At 42.2% G+C, this 13,509-nt stretch overlaps 1 protein-coding gene across 2 annotated transcripts in view; it reads right to left on the reverse strand.

Moving 5' to 3' along the window:
* Positions 1 to 13,509, reverse strand: part of LOC103171455 (claudin-15-like) — a 54,766-nt gene that overhangs the window by 4,153 nt on the left and 37,104 nt on the right. Inside the window, exons 3-6 of one of the 2 annotated variants that reach the window (XM_029075984.2) lie at positions 13,240 to 13,404; positions 11,206 to 11,287; positions 3,398 to 3,508; positions 3,064 to 3,217 (exon numbers count right to left, since the gene is read on the reverse strand). In XM_029075984.2, coding sequence (XP_028931817.1) covers positions 3,172 to 3,217; positions 3,398 to 3,508; positions 11,206 to 11,287; positions 13,240 to 13,404 — 404 coding nt within the window. In that variant the 3' untranslated portion in view covers positions 3,064 to 3,171. Of the gene's footprint in view, positions 1 to 3,063; positions 3,218 to 3,397; positions 3,509 to 11,205; positions 11,288 to 13,239; positions 13,405 to 13,509 lie in introns of those variants that run through there. The other variant, XM_029075855.1, reaches the window with a different exon arrangement.

A 13,509-nucleotide genomic window follows, 5' to 3' on the forward strand; every position in this document is an offset into this window, starting at 1 on the left:
CTCCTACTCTAGACTCCCTGACTTTGCCATAGCGATTACCCTAAGCACTGTGATAGTCACCCCACTCCCAAACCCACTGCACTTTTATACATACTTCTATACTCTCTGGCCTCCCCTACCCATAACCTATTTTAACATCTTTCTTCCCGCCAGGTTATAAAATGCTTCTGTGCTAGGATCGTGTCTAACAACTGTCGCATCATGCTTTCTGTGATCTGCATACAGTAAATGCTCAATAAATACGATTGATTGAATGATTGACTGGTCTTGTCTACCTATACGTACGTAGAAGCTGCACCATTCTCCCTGATAATACTTTTTCTAACTCCGGTCTTTCTTCCTCAGATCTTAACTACTGAACCTGAACTGAGAAGCAGCATGGCTCAGTGAATGGAAAAAGCACGAGTCAGAGGTCATGGGTTCTAATCCCAGTTCCGCCGCCTGTCAGCTGTGTGACTTTGGGCAAGTCACTTAACTTCTCGGTCCCTCAGTTATCTCATCTGAAAAATGGGGATTAAGAGTGTGAGCCTCATATGGGACGACCTGATTACCTTGTATCTCCCCCAGCGCTTAGAACAGTGCTCAGTACATAGTAAATGCTTAACAAATACCAACATTATTATTATTAATCCCAGCTCCACCACTTGTCCACAATGTGACTTTGGGCAAGTTATTTAACTTCTCTGTGTCTCATTTACCTCTTCTGTAAAATGGGGATTAAGACTGTAAGCCCTACATGGGAGAACCTGATTACCTTGTATCTACCTCAGCCTGTTATTGGGCAGGGATTGTCTCTATCTGTTGCCAAATTGTACACTCCAAGCACTTAGTACAGTGCTCTGCACCTAGTAAGCGCTCAATAAGTACTATTGAATGAATGAATGAATGAATGTTTATAACAATGCTTGGCACATAGTAAGTGCTTAACAAATACCATCATTATTATTATTACATGCAATAATCCAAGGCCTCTTGGATCACAGATTTATATGGTAGCAAAGCTACACTATTGCTCTTAAACTTCCCCATGATGACCAACTCTTGATAGCCTTGGGCTGACACACCTCCATAAGCCACTAATTTAAAAGGAAAGTCAGCATGACTATAATATCTCTTTTCGGGGTTGTGCTCAAAGTCCAGAAATCAGCTGGTTTTTCGATTTATTTTTCCTAGATGAATGACCTGGTAACTGCCAACTCTAAAGCTTGTTTGCCACTTTTTTGCCCATTTTGCTCTAACAGCTTTTCCAGTGGTTTATCTTGAGCTGCCTGGCAATTCCCCACATGGAAGGGTAAGGTGAGGAACCTGTGAATTGGATATTTGGCTGGGTATACCGCATTCAGGCCATTTGTGAAAATGATCATTAAAATGGCTTCTCCATTCAAAAAATGGTCATATATTCCTACTCTTTTATTCCTATCTTAACATGTTTTTCAAATTTTCCCAGGAATCCCATTATAACTGCTTTTTGTGGTTTTAACACAAATAGCTTTGTTGTGGGCTCAGGTGTTACCCTTCTATCTATGTGCTTATAAGACCTCTTTAAAGAGCTATAGAATAATAATAATAATGTTGGCATTTGTTTAAGAGCTTACTATGTGCAGAGCACTCTTCTAAGCGTTGGGGTAGATACAGGATAATCAGGTTGCCCCATGTGAGGCTCACAGTTAATGCCCATTTTACAGATGAGGTAACTGAGGCACAGAGAAGTTAAGTGACTTGCCCACAGTCACACAGCTGACAAGTGGCAGAGCCGGGATTCAAACTCATGACCTCTGACTCCCAAGCCCAGGCTCTTTCCACTGAGACAAGAATAATGAGATAAAATTTAGCCTTATGCATACTCGCTGAATTTAAACTTTATTATTAATTTTCCTGTGTTGTCAGGTTTAAAAGTGAAAGTCCCCAGTTTGTAATTCCCAGGATCATCTTAGGAATCGTTCCTTTATATGGGAATTATATGGGTGGTTGATCAGTCCTTTAGTATAGTGGCCATTAGCAGTGAGAGGTCACATTTTCTTTCTAGGAATTTTGCATATTTCCCTCCAAATTCTTTCAGGACTCAGTGATTTGTTTATATGTAGTCCTATGCTTTGGTCTCAAGCAATCTGCATGTTTACCAGATTTGAGGTAGTGCCTCTTACTTTCCTGCACACACACACACACACACACACACACAAAAGCCTGAGTATGGGAACCTACTTAGGTATAATAAATAGTTGTCCTTCATATTTAATGATGACACCACTGATGGTGAATTTCAGCATTCAGAGTAGTGTGGCAGCTAAAGCCGATACAAAATCCACAATCCTGGACAAATTGTGCATATTAAAAAAAGGCTTTCCCTTGTGTTATCATGTTTGATACTTTTTTAATACTATGTATGTGTTAAGCACTTACTATTTTCCAGGCACTGTACTAAACACTGGGGTAGATACAAGCTAGTCAGGTTGGACGCAGTCTCTGCCCCACATGGAATTCTTAGTTCCCCGTGTACCATGTTGGTCTATACTTTGCAATTGAAACCACGTTCTCAGCTGCAATGTAGCATGATCTGAGTTTTGTTTTATCTGTCTTTGAGCATTCCCACTGCCCTCTTGGCTTTCAATTTCTCAGTTTCAGTTCTCCACCCATCAGTTGTTAGGTATTCTCCTGTCACTCAGTCTCCTCACTTATCCCACTCAGCATAGCTGTGTTGATGTAAGTGTAGCTTCAGTAATATTCCTCATATCATTTTAAGAAAAGTCTTAGATAAATAATTTAGTCCCCAATCAATTGTTCATTTTTCATTTAGGTCATCATGCAGTGTCCCTGATTTCACTCTTGACTTTCTGCTTTTGGATCTATTTAAAACAGACTCCATTATCTGGGGTCCCTTGAATAAGCCTTACCCTACTCTTTTTTGCCAATATAATTTCAATTTTGTATCTGATCTTCCACTCTCTATGATTTTCCCCATTTTCCTAACTCCACTGAGTTTTCTCTTTTTTAAAGGAAAATGTTTTCCTCTAATAACCACTTTTACTTTGCCAGTTAGCCTTGCAAGGTTTTGGAATGATTGAATGAGTTTTTGCAGGGAGAGGGAAGATTTTATTTTATTTTTTTTTTATTCTGAGGCACACATTTTATATATACTATTTTCTTTTATTTGAGTCCAGGGAAAATGGATTGTCATTCAAAGTTCTCCTGTAATGTGCTAATACTCAATGAAATACAGCTAGAAAGTAAAAAAAAAAAACATAAAAAGCATTATGTTTGATTCCTAAAATACTTTCCATTTGAATAAACCCACACATATATTATTGATGGGTGAAATGAATTTTACAAAAGGATATTGCTTTTTATTAAACCTAATGGATTCCCTTAAAAATGAGCAAGACTTCAAATTCAGATTTACCTGTATGAGACTTGTTTATTCTGCTTGCATGAACAAGTCAAAAAGGCTCCACCGAGGATATCAAGGAGGCACCCAAACCAGCCTATGTATAAAGCACTTCCTAGTTCATATCTGGAATGAAGAACAGCACCTCATTATTTCAAGAAGCATTGTTGGAAAAATAAAATGTACCCCCCAGCGCCTGTGATTCTTGAGGAAATCTTTGCACTCCTTTTCTCATAAGCCACTTATTGCATTTGAATATTTTAGGAAGTCTGAATTCACTCCCATACCCTAAACACTGTGTAACTTTCTACCTCCTGCTGCCTCTTGTCCCTCTTGGAGACTGTTAGGTTTTAAACCTTGAAAAGTTCTCAAGAGAAGTGGCATATATTTTGAAGTGGTTCCAAGTCTGAAAACAATTTTAAAGTGATCTGAGTTCATTTGGTTCTGAATGGGTCATTCCCTCAGAACAGAAATATACTGGCCCCAACCCCCTCACAGCTGGACTACTGCAGTCGAGAAGCAGTATGTCATAGTGGAGAGGGCCCAAGGCTGGGAATCGGAAGGTCAGGGGTTGTAATCCCGACTCTGCCAACCTGTCTGTTGTGTGACCTTGGGCAAGTCATTTTTTCTCTGTGCCTCATTCATTCAGTTGTACTTACTGAGTGCTGACTGTGTGCAGAGCACTGTACTAAGCTCTTGAAAAGCACTTGAAAGCGCATGTCTAAAACTGAGCTTCTTATCTTCCCTTATCTCCCTCCCAAACCCTGTCCTCTCCCTGACTACCCTGTCACTGTGGAAGGGCATGACCATCCTTCCCGTCTCACAGGCCGGCAACCTTGGTTTCATCCTTGACTCAGCTCTCTCACTCTCCCCACACATCCAATTCGTCACCAACACCTGCCGGTCTCACCTTTACAATATGGCCAAGATCCACCCTTTCCTCTCCATCCAAACGGCTATCGTGCTAGTACAAGCTCTCATAATATCCCGACTGGATTATTGTGATCTCCCATCCTCCTTTCTCTCCCCGCTCCAGTCTATTCTTCATTTTGCTGCCCAGATTATCTTCCTACTGAAACACTCTGGGCATGTCACTCCCCTCCTCAAAAGCCTCCAGTGATTGCCTATCAACCTTTGCACAAAACAAAAATTCCTCACTCTTGGCTTCAAAGCTCTCCATCACCTTGCCCCCTCCTACCTCACCTCCCTTCTATCTTTCTACTGCCCACCCCGTACATTCTGCTCCTCTGCCTCTCACCTCCTCACTGTCCCCCGTTCATGCCTATCCCACCATTGACCCCTGGCCCACGTGCTACCGCTGTCCTGGAATGCCCTCCCTCCTCATCTCCACCAAATTAACTCTCTTCCCCTCTTCAAAGACCTACTGAAAGCTCACCTTCTCCAAGGGGCCTTCCCAGACTGAGCATCCCCTTTCTCTCTGCTCCCCTTCCCCTCCCCTCCTTCAACCCTCTGCTCCTCCCTCTTCCCCTCCCCCAGAACTGTGCTCATTTGTATATATTATTTATTACCCTATTTATTTTGTTAATGAGGTGCACGTCCCCTTGATTCTATTTATCTTGATGATGTTGTCTTGTTTTTGTTTTGTTTTGTTCTGTTTTGCTTTGCTATCTGTCTCCCCTATTTAGACTGTGAGCCCGTCATTGGGCAGGGATTGTCTCTAACTGTTGCTGAACTCTACATTCCAAGCGCTTAGTACAGTACTCTGCACATAGTAAGTGCTCAATTAATACTATGAATGAATGAATGAAAAGTACAATTCAGCAGCAGATAGAGACAATCCCTACCCAACAATGGGCTCACAGTCTACAAGAGGGACACAGGAAACAAAACAAACAAGTAGACAGGCAACAATAGCATCAGAATAAATAGAATTATCTCGGTTACCTCATCTTTAAAATGGGGATTAAGAGCCCCATGTGGGACAGGAACTGTGTCCAACCTGATTACCTTGTATCTACCCCAGCACGGCTTGGCACATAGTAAGCGCTTAACAGATGCCATAATTATTATTATTTTTATCTGTAAAAAGGCGGATTGAGCCTTTGAGCCCCACATGGGACAGGACATTGCCCAACCCAATTTGCTCGTATTCACTCCAGTGCTTAGTACAGTGGCTGGCACATAGTAAGCTCTTAACAAATACCATTATTATTATTATTACAGTTGAAACTTTCTTCCCTGCCTCTATGAGTTCATCCTTCTTGTCTTTCTAATACTTAACCTAAGTCTAAATAAGTCATTTTCCTTCTCTTGCCTAAGCTCCTGCTATGCCCCTTCTAAGTTCTCCCCTTCATTCAAGCAAACCTGCTTGCCATTCCATTTCCCTCGCTCCTTGACTCTGTCCTATTTCCCCAGCTATTTCCCTTGGCCTCAGATATCTTCCTCCCTCATTTCTCCTCTCTACCAGATCATCTTGAGAAGTCTATTAAATACCTCACTCTTCAGTGAGGCCTTGAGAGAGTCAACCCTACTGTTCAGGTATATCAACCATCCAAGTGTTTTTAATTATTTTTATAATTATTAATATTAATAATAGTATTTTAAGTGCTTACTGTGTGCCAGGCATTGTACTAAGCACTGGGGTAGATACAAGTAAATCGGATGGACACAGACCCTTTTTCACAATGGGGCTCACAGTCTTAATCCCTATTTTACAGATGAGATAACTGAAGCACAGGGAAGTGAAATGCCTTGTCCATGGTCACACAGCAGGAATGTGGCAGAGCCAGGATTAGAACCCAGGTCCTTCTGACTCCCAGACCCATACTCCATCTACTTACTAGGCCATGCTGCTCATACATATCTCTATTCTACTGAGGTTTATTCATTCATTCATTCAATAGTATTTATTGAGTGCTTACTATGTGCAGAGCACTATACTAAGCGCTTGGAATGAACAAGTCGGCAACAGATAGAGACAGTCTCTATATTTCTGTCACATGTGCTCAAGTTTCTTTTTATGTTTGTGGATTTGAATGATTAGATTTATGCTTAACCGACTGAGGGTAGTACTCTCATCTTATTCTTGCTTTATAATTCACCAGAGTTCTAGTACAGTAATCTGCACACAGTAGATGTTCAAGAAATATAAAGTGGACTGACTGATGGGCTCCAAAATCACCCTCTCAAGATGGATCCCGACTACCACAATAGCCTCCTTTCAAATTCTTCTGTTACCTGAGGATAACTGCTATTTTTAAATCCATTTTGATGCATGTCCTTTGTCAGACCTTGGAGAATCCAGTGAAAAATTACAATATTAAACTATATGCCCTTTTTGAGAACATACTGTTCACTGAATATGCTGAAGGATAGCTTATTTGCCGAAGAGAAGCCTTATTAAAATCACATCTCCTCCAGGAGGCCTTCCCAGACTAAGCCTTCATTTCCTCTACTCCCTCTACCCTCTGCGTCACCAGTTCAGTTAGCTCTATATCCTTTAAGCATTTGACGTTCACCCCACCCTCAGCCCAGCAACATTTATATACATATCTGTAATTTACTTTCATGTCTGTCTCCCCTTCTAGACTGTAAGCTCTTTATGGAGAGTGGATGCAGTTTCCAACTCTGTTGCACTGCTCTCTCCCAAGTACTTAGTGCTGTGCTCTGCACATAGTAAGTGCTCAATAAATACCATCGATTGATAGATTAACTGACATTGATTTTCTCCCATGGAAATAATTTTCTAGTTCCAGAAATACTAGTGATGACTTTAGGGAAAGGAGGACTAGCTGTCAAAGGCAAGTAACCTGAGACGGGTGCAGTTTGTTTCTGGTTCTTCTTAATAGAGTTATAGTCATACTGTCCATGCCCTGGAAGGGAGTTCACATTCTCCCACACAGATTCTTTCCCCTATATGGATCCATGGACAAGTATATAATAATAATGATGGTATTTGTTAAGCATTTACTATGTGCCAAGTGCTGTTCTAAGCACTAGGGTAGTTACAAGGTAATCAGATTGTCCCACGTGGGACTCACACTCTTAATCCCCATTTTACAGATGAGGTAACTGAGGCACAGAGAAGTTAAGAGACTTGCCCAAAGTCACACAGCAGACAAATAGTGGAGCTGGGATTAGAACCCATGACCTCTTACTCCCAAACCTGTGCTCTTTCCACTAAGCCATGCTGCTTCTCAGAAAGAGGGTGGAAGTCCCCATGTGGAGAAGAGATCCCACCAATTCAACTGTGGTGGACTGTGTCCAACCTGATTAGTTTTTATTTTTCCCAGTGCTTAGTACTGTGTCTGGCACAGAGTAAGGGCTTAACAAATGCCATTTAAAAACAACAAAAACTGATCTGACCAAAAGTGCTAATTAAGCACCACAATTAGCTCCCTTCCCCCATGATTGAGCTGCCTAATGGTACTACAAATTCAGAAAATGAGAATTGAAACTCTGAGTCCCAAGTGGGTCAAGGACTGTGTCAAACCTGATTTACCTGTTTCCATTCCAGCACTTAATCCAGTACTTGGCACATAGTAAGTGCTTAACAAATACCACACTTATTATTATCATTACTATTATTAGACGTTTTCTCCACCTCCTCGGAAGGGAAGTAACCCCACCACTATCTGAGATCCTGTCATACCTCCCTCACCAAGCCTTTGGGCCAAAACACCATCTTTTCCATTTAACAAGCAAGTGTTAAAATTGAGCTTATCCGGGGGCAAAGCGAAACACAATAATGGTTTCACTCCCACAAAACATGACCCTGAATATTTTGGAAAGGAGAGCTACATTAAATCAAAATAACTGACTCCATCTGGGGAGCAAAAGATCAGTCATTTTAGAGGGACATATTATTACTAAGATTAACAAACCAGGATAGTCTAAAAGGCATACCTCCAAAATAAGTTTTTAGAATTGTATCACTGCTTCTTTGGCTCAGCATTTAGAAGCAGTAAAATTTTATGTTTAACTGCAGAAACAAAATATTGATTAAAAAAATGAATGAGGATTGAGAAAGCAGGAAAAGAGTATTGTCATGGTAGATGATAGATTGTGTTCATTGCTTTCAATCCAGAGGATAGGATGGACAACGGAAACTGCATCTGATGTTGCAATAACTGGCCATGTCTTTGCCCTCAAGGCTGGGATTAATGTGGAGGTTGGAAAGGATACACTCTTAGAAAAACAAAGTATTTTGGAATGAGAATGGCAACATGCTGATTAATGATAGGAATCCATCAATCAGTGGTATTTACTGAGAGCTTACTGTGTGCAGAGCACTGTACTAAGCTCTTGGGAGAGTACAATACAGAGCAGAGATAAGTGCTATCACAGTTGCTACCAGCAGGAGCAGGATGTTTTTAAAGCTGAAAAAATGGTAAAAACACTGATGAATAATTTTACCAAAAGTATTCCTTTCAATTAATAATAATTGCAGATACTATATAATAATGTTGGTATTTGTTAAGCGCTTACTATGTGCCAAGCACTGTTCTAAGCGCTGGGGTAGACATAGGGGAATCAGGTTGTCCCACATGGGGCTCACAATCTTAATCCCAATTTTACAGATGAGGTAGCTGAGGCACCGAGAAGTTAAGTGACTTGCCCAAAGTCACTCAGCTGACAAGTGGCCGAGCCAGAATTCAAACCTACAACTTCTGACTCCAAAGCCCATGCTCCTTCCACTGAGCCACACTACTATATGCCAAACACGGTATTAAAGAGCTGGGGTAGATGCAATATAATGAGATCATACACTGTCTCCGTCCCACATGAAACTCACAGTCTTCACTCGGCCCTCATTTCTCCTCTTTTCCCTCCCTTCTAAACTACTTCTGCACTTGGGTCCAAACCCCTTTAAGCATTTTGATATTCACTCTCCCCGCACCCACAGCATTTATGTTCATATTCTTATACTCCCCCACTTCCCTTATCAGTAATTGATTGTTATATCTGTCTTCCCTTTTAGACAGCAAACTCTCTATGGGTCGGGAACGTGTCTGCCAACTCTACAGTACCGTGCACTTTCAAACGCTTGGAAGAGTGCTTGGGAAAGAATGAGCTCTCAATAAACATCACTGATTGATTGATTGAATCCAAATTGAATCAGAACCTGAGACAGTGCCTTAGTCAGATGAGCGCTAAGTGATGCATAGCTACTAAAGGCATCTTTGCGCTGACTCTGGGACAGGCAGATGCTCCTCAGCCAGAGCCAGTCAATAAAAAGCCATTATGTCCTGTAGATCTGACCTGAAAAAAGACAGAGCCAGTTCCACTGGATTGGCAAGGTACAGCACTCAGGTAACAGTCCAGCTGAGATTCTAATCCCAGCTCTGCCACATCTCTGCTGGGTGACCTTAGGCAAACCACTTAACTTCTCTGTGCCTCGGTTTCCCCATCAGTAAATCAGGGATTAATCCTACTCACTTATACCTAGACTGTGAGCCCCCTTTTGGGACAAGGACTGTGTCCAACCTGATCATTTCTTATTTACCCCAGCGGTGAGTAGAGTGCTTGGATATAGTAGGCATTTAACAGAAGCTGTATTTATTGTTATTATTATGATTATACTATTTATTATCCTCTGTTGATCCATTTAAAGAAACAGGGACCAGAGTCAAGGGATTGCTTTTTCTGTCTAGGGAGTGATATGGAGTTCAAACTCCTCAAAGCAGTGGGATTCATGATTGTCCCTGAGTGAAGACGCAGAAGAGAATCAACTTGATGGAGGCTGTCTTATGACTGGTAAAGAAGTTTAGAAGAGGGACTCAGCAAACACCATGAAATTAGGAGGCAAAACTGAACTGAGGAAGATTTGGGTAAACTGGGAGAAAAAGAACTGAGGGGAAGGGATTTCTCCATTCTGTTCATGAAATTCACAGACAAAGGAGCCCTGAGAGAGAAGCACCCACCTCCACCATGCCAAGCTGACTGACCCAAGCAGGACATGAGCATCTCCAGCAATAGCCCATCTTCCTAGTGTTAACAATAATAATAACAATAATAATTGTGGTATTTGTTAAGCTCTCACTAAGCACCAGGCACTGTACTAAGTGCTAGGGTGGATACAACCAAACTGGGTCGGACACAATCCCTGTCCCATGTGGGGCTCATGGTCTCAATCCCTATTTTACAGTTGAGGTAACTGAAGTAACAGAGAAGTGAAGTGACTTGCCTGAGGCCACACAGCACACAAGTGGTGGAGCAAGAATTAGAACCCATGACTTTCTGACTCCCCAGCTCATGCTCTATCCACTACACCAGCTGCATTATGGATAGTCATCCTGGGGCAACCTGGAAGTTCTGGGACTCCTTAACATCATAGTTTTCATATCCAGACCAATCGATCAACCAATCAGTTAAATCAGTGGTATTTATAGAGCACTTACTATTTGAAGAGTCCTTTTTTTAATTTTTTAGGGTATTTGTTAAGTGCTTACTATGTGCCAGGCACTGTACTAAGTGCTGGGGTAGATACAAGTAAATTAGGTTGGACACAGTCCCTGTCCCACATGGGGCTCACAGTCTTAGTCCCCATTTTACAGTTGATATAACTGAGGCCCAGAGTAGTGACGTGACTTACCCAACAGAGCAGGTAGGAGAGGAGCTGGGATTAGAACCCAGATCCTTCTGACTTCCAGGCCCATGTCTTAACCACTAGTCCTCACTGCTTCTCTAGCTCTGTACTAAGTCCTTGGGAAAATACTATCCAACAGAGTTGGTAAACCCTTTCTACCCACAATGAGTAAGGTGTCCCCTTCCTTCACTTGCTCTGAGAACTGCTAAGCTGAGGTTAATTTGACCAAACTTCCATTTAGGGGCATAAAAGAAAACCCAGGGCAGTCACTTACTTGGTTCCACCATCCAGTGGGTCAAAAAACTGAGCAGTGATCCTGGCAGCATACCAAGACAGGGTCACCAGAGCCAAAACCCCTGCAGGAACACAAATCAACAGATATATATTGCAGCTAGACTTTCTGTGGGATGAGAATCTGCCTGAGGACTGAAAACTGAGGAAGAAAGGATGGATCAGGGCAGCATAATCACTTATTCACTCAGTTGTATTTATTGAGAGCTTACCATGTGCAGAACACTCTATGAAGTACTTGGGAGAATACAATACAAAACTAAACAGTCACATTCCCTGCCCACAACAGCTTGCAGTCTTGCATGGGGGAGACAGGCATTAATATAAATAAATTACAGTTATATCATAAGTGCTATGGGGCTGGGATGGAATATGAACAGAAGGAGCAAGTCAGGCCAATGCAGAAGGGAGTGGGAGAAGAGGAAAGGGTGGCTTGGTCAGAGAAATACCTAATGTACTCAGAGCTAGGGAGAGCACAGAAGAGAAAAATAAGACGTGACTTCTTGGATCTTTAGATGCTCATCATCTAGAAACAAAGATCATTACTCAAAGATGTGTCAGTTTAAGATATCTCACAATTTAATTGTTGATGATTCAAAATGGTAACAATTCAAATAATAATAATTAATAATAATTATCGTAGTATTTGTTAAGTACTTTCTATGCACCAAGCACTGTATTAATTGCTGGGGTAAATACCAGATAATCCAGTCCCACATGGGCCTCACAGTCTAAGTAGGAGGGAGCAGAGAATGAATTCCCATTTTACAGATGAGGGAACTGAGGCCCAGGGAAGTGAAGTGTCCAGAATAGAGCTCCTTATCTTCCCATCCAAACCCTGTCCTCTCTCAGACTTTCCCATCACTGTGGATGGCACCACCATCCTTCCCCTCTCACGAGCCCATAATCTTGGTGTTATCCTTGACTCTGCTCTCTCATTCAACCCACATATTCAATCCGCCACCAAATCCTGTCAGTCCCACCTTCACAACATCACTAAAATCTACCCTTTCCTCTCCATCCACACTGCTACCACGTTAATGCAATCACTCATCCTATCCCACCTGGATTACTGCATCAGCCTCCTTGCTGACCTCCCTACCTCCTACCTCTCCCCACTCCGGTCCATACTTCATTCCACTGCCCAAATTATCTTTTTACAGAAATGTTGAGGGCATATCACTCCTCCTCCTTGAAAATCTCCAGTGGTTGCCTATCCACCTCCATGTCAAACAAAACCTCCTCACCATTGGCTTTAAAGCTGTCCATCACCCTGCCCCCTCCTACCCCACCTCGCTTCTCTCCTTCTATGACCAAGTCTGCATACTTCGATCCTCTGGTGCTAACCGTCTCACTGTGCCTTGATCTTGCCTTTCTCTCCACCAACCCCTGACCCATGTCCTATCTCTGCCCTGGAATGCCCTCCCTCCTCAAATCTGCCAGAAAATTACTCTCCTCTGCCCTCAAAGCCTTACTGAAGGTACATCTCCTCCAAGAGGCCTTCCCAGGCTAAGCCCCACTTTTCCTCATCTCCCTCTCCCTTCTGCGTAGCTCTGACTTGCTCCCTTCGCTCTTCCCCACCTCTTCCCGCCCCACAGCGCTTATGTGTCCATCCATAATTTTATTTATTTATATTGATGTCTATTTGTATTGTTGTCTGTCTACCCCACTCTTGACTGTAAGCTTGTTGTGGGCAGGGATTGTCACTCTATATTGCTGCACTGTACTTTCCCAAGTACTCAGTACAGTGTTCTGCAGACAGTAAGCACTTAATTAATATGATTGAACAAATGAATGAATAAGGTCACACAGCAGACAAGTGGAGGAGCTGGGATTAGAACCTAGGTCTTTCTGATTCCCAGGCCTGTGTCCTATCCCCTAGGCCCCACCGTTCCTCAAAATTCCAAATTCAACAACTCAAAAATTCCCATTTCGGAAGTGGAAGTTTTGTATAGAAGTCATTTTCACTCCAACGGCTTCTTCATATCAACCACATAATAGACCAATGGTTTCTTACCACTTAAAATAAAAAGCGATCCTCCAGTCACTGCGATCTTTCCTTTGGTTTTTTCATCAGTAGAGCCCACGTTGGTGCACTGCAAACCAAACATGGACAACATGGTGGCCAGAAACCCCAAAACAAGGGATGCGATCATTAGAGCCCGACAGGCTTGTATGTAATCTGCAACAAAAAAAGAAGAGTCCTCACCCGTTTTTTATGGACAGGAACCACAGGGTTCTACTCTATTTCACAAGGACATTTTCTTCAGCATAACACATATTGTTT

The sequence above is a fragment of the Ornithorhynchus anatinus genome, chromosome 1, assembly GCF_004115215.2.
Source record: "Ornithorhynchus anatinus isolate Pmale09 chromosome 1, mOrnAna1.pri.v4, whole genome shotgun sequence".
Lineage (NCBI taxonomy): Eukaryota > Metazoa > Chordata > Mammalia > Monotremata > Ornithorhynchidae > Ornithorhynchus > Ornithorhynchus anatinus.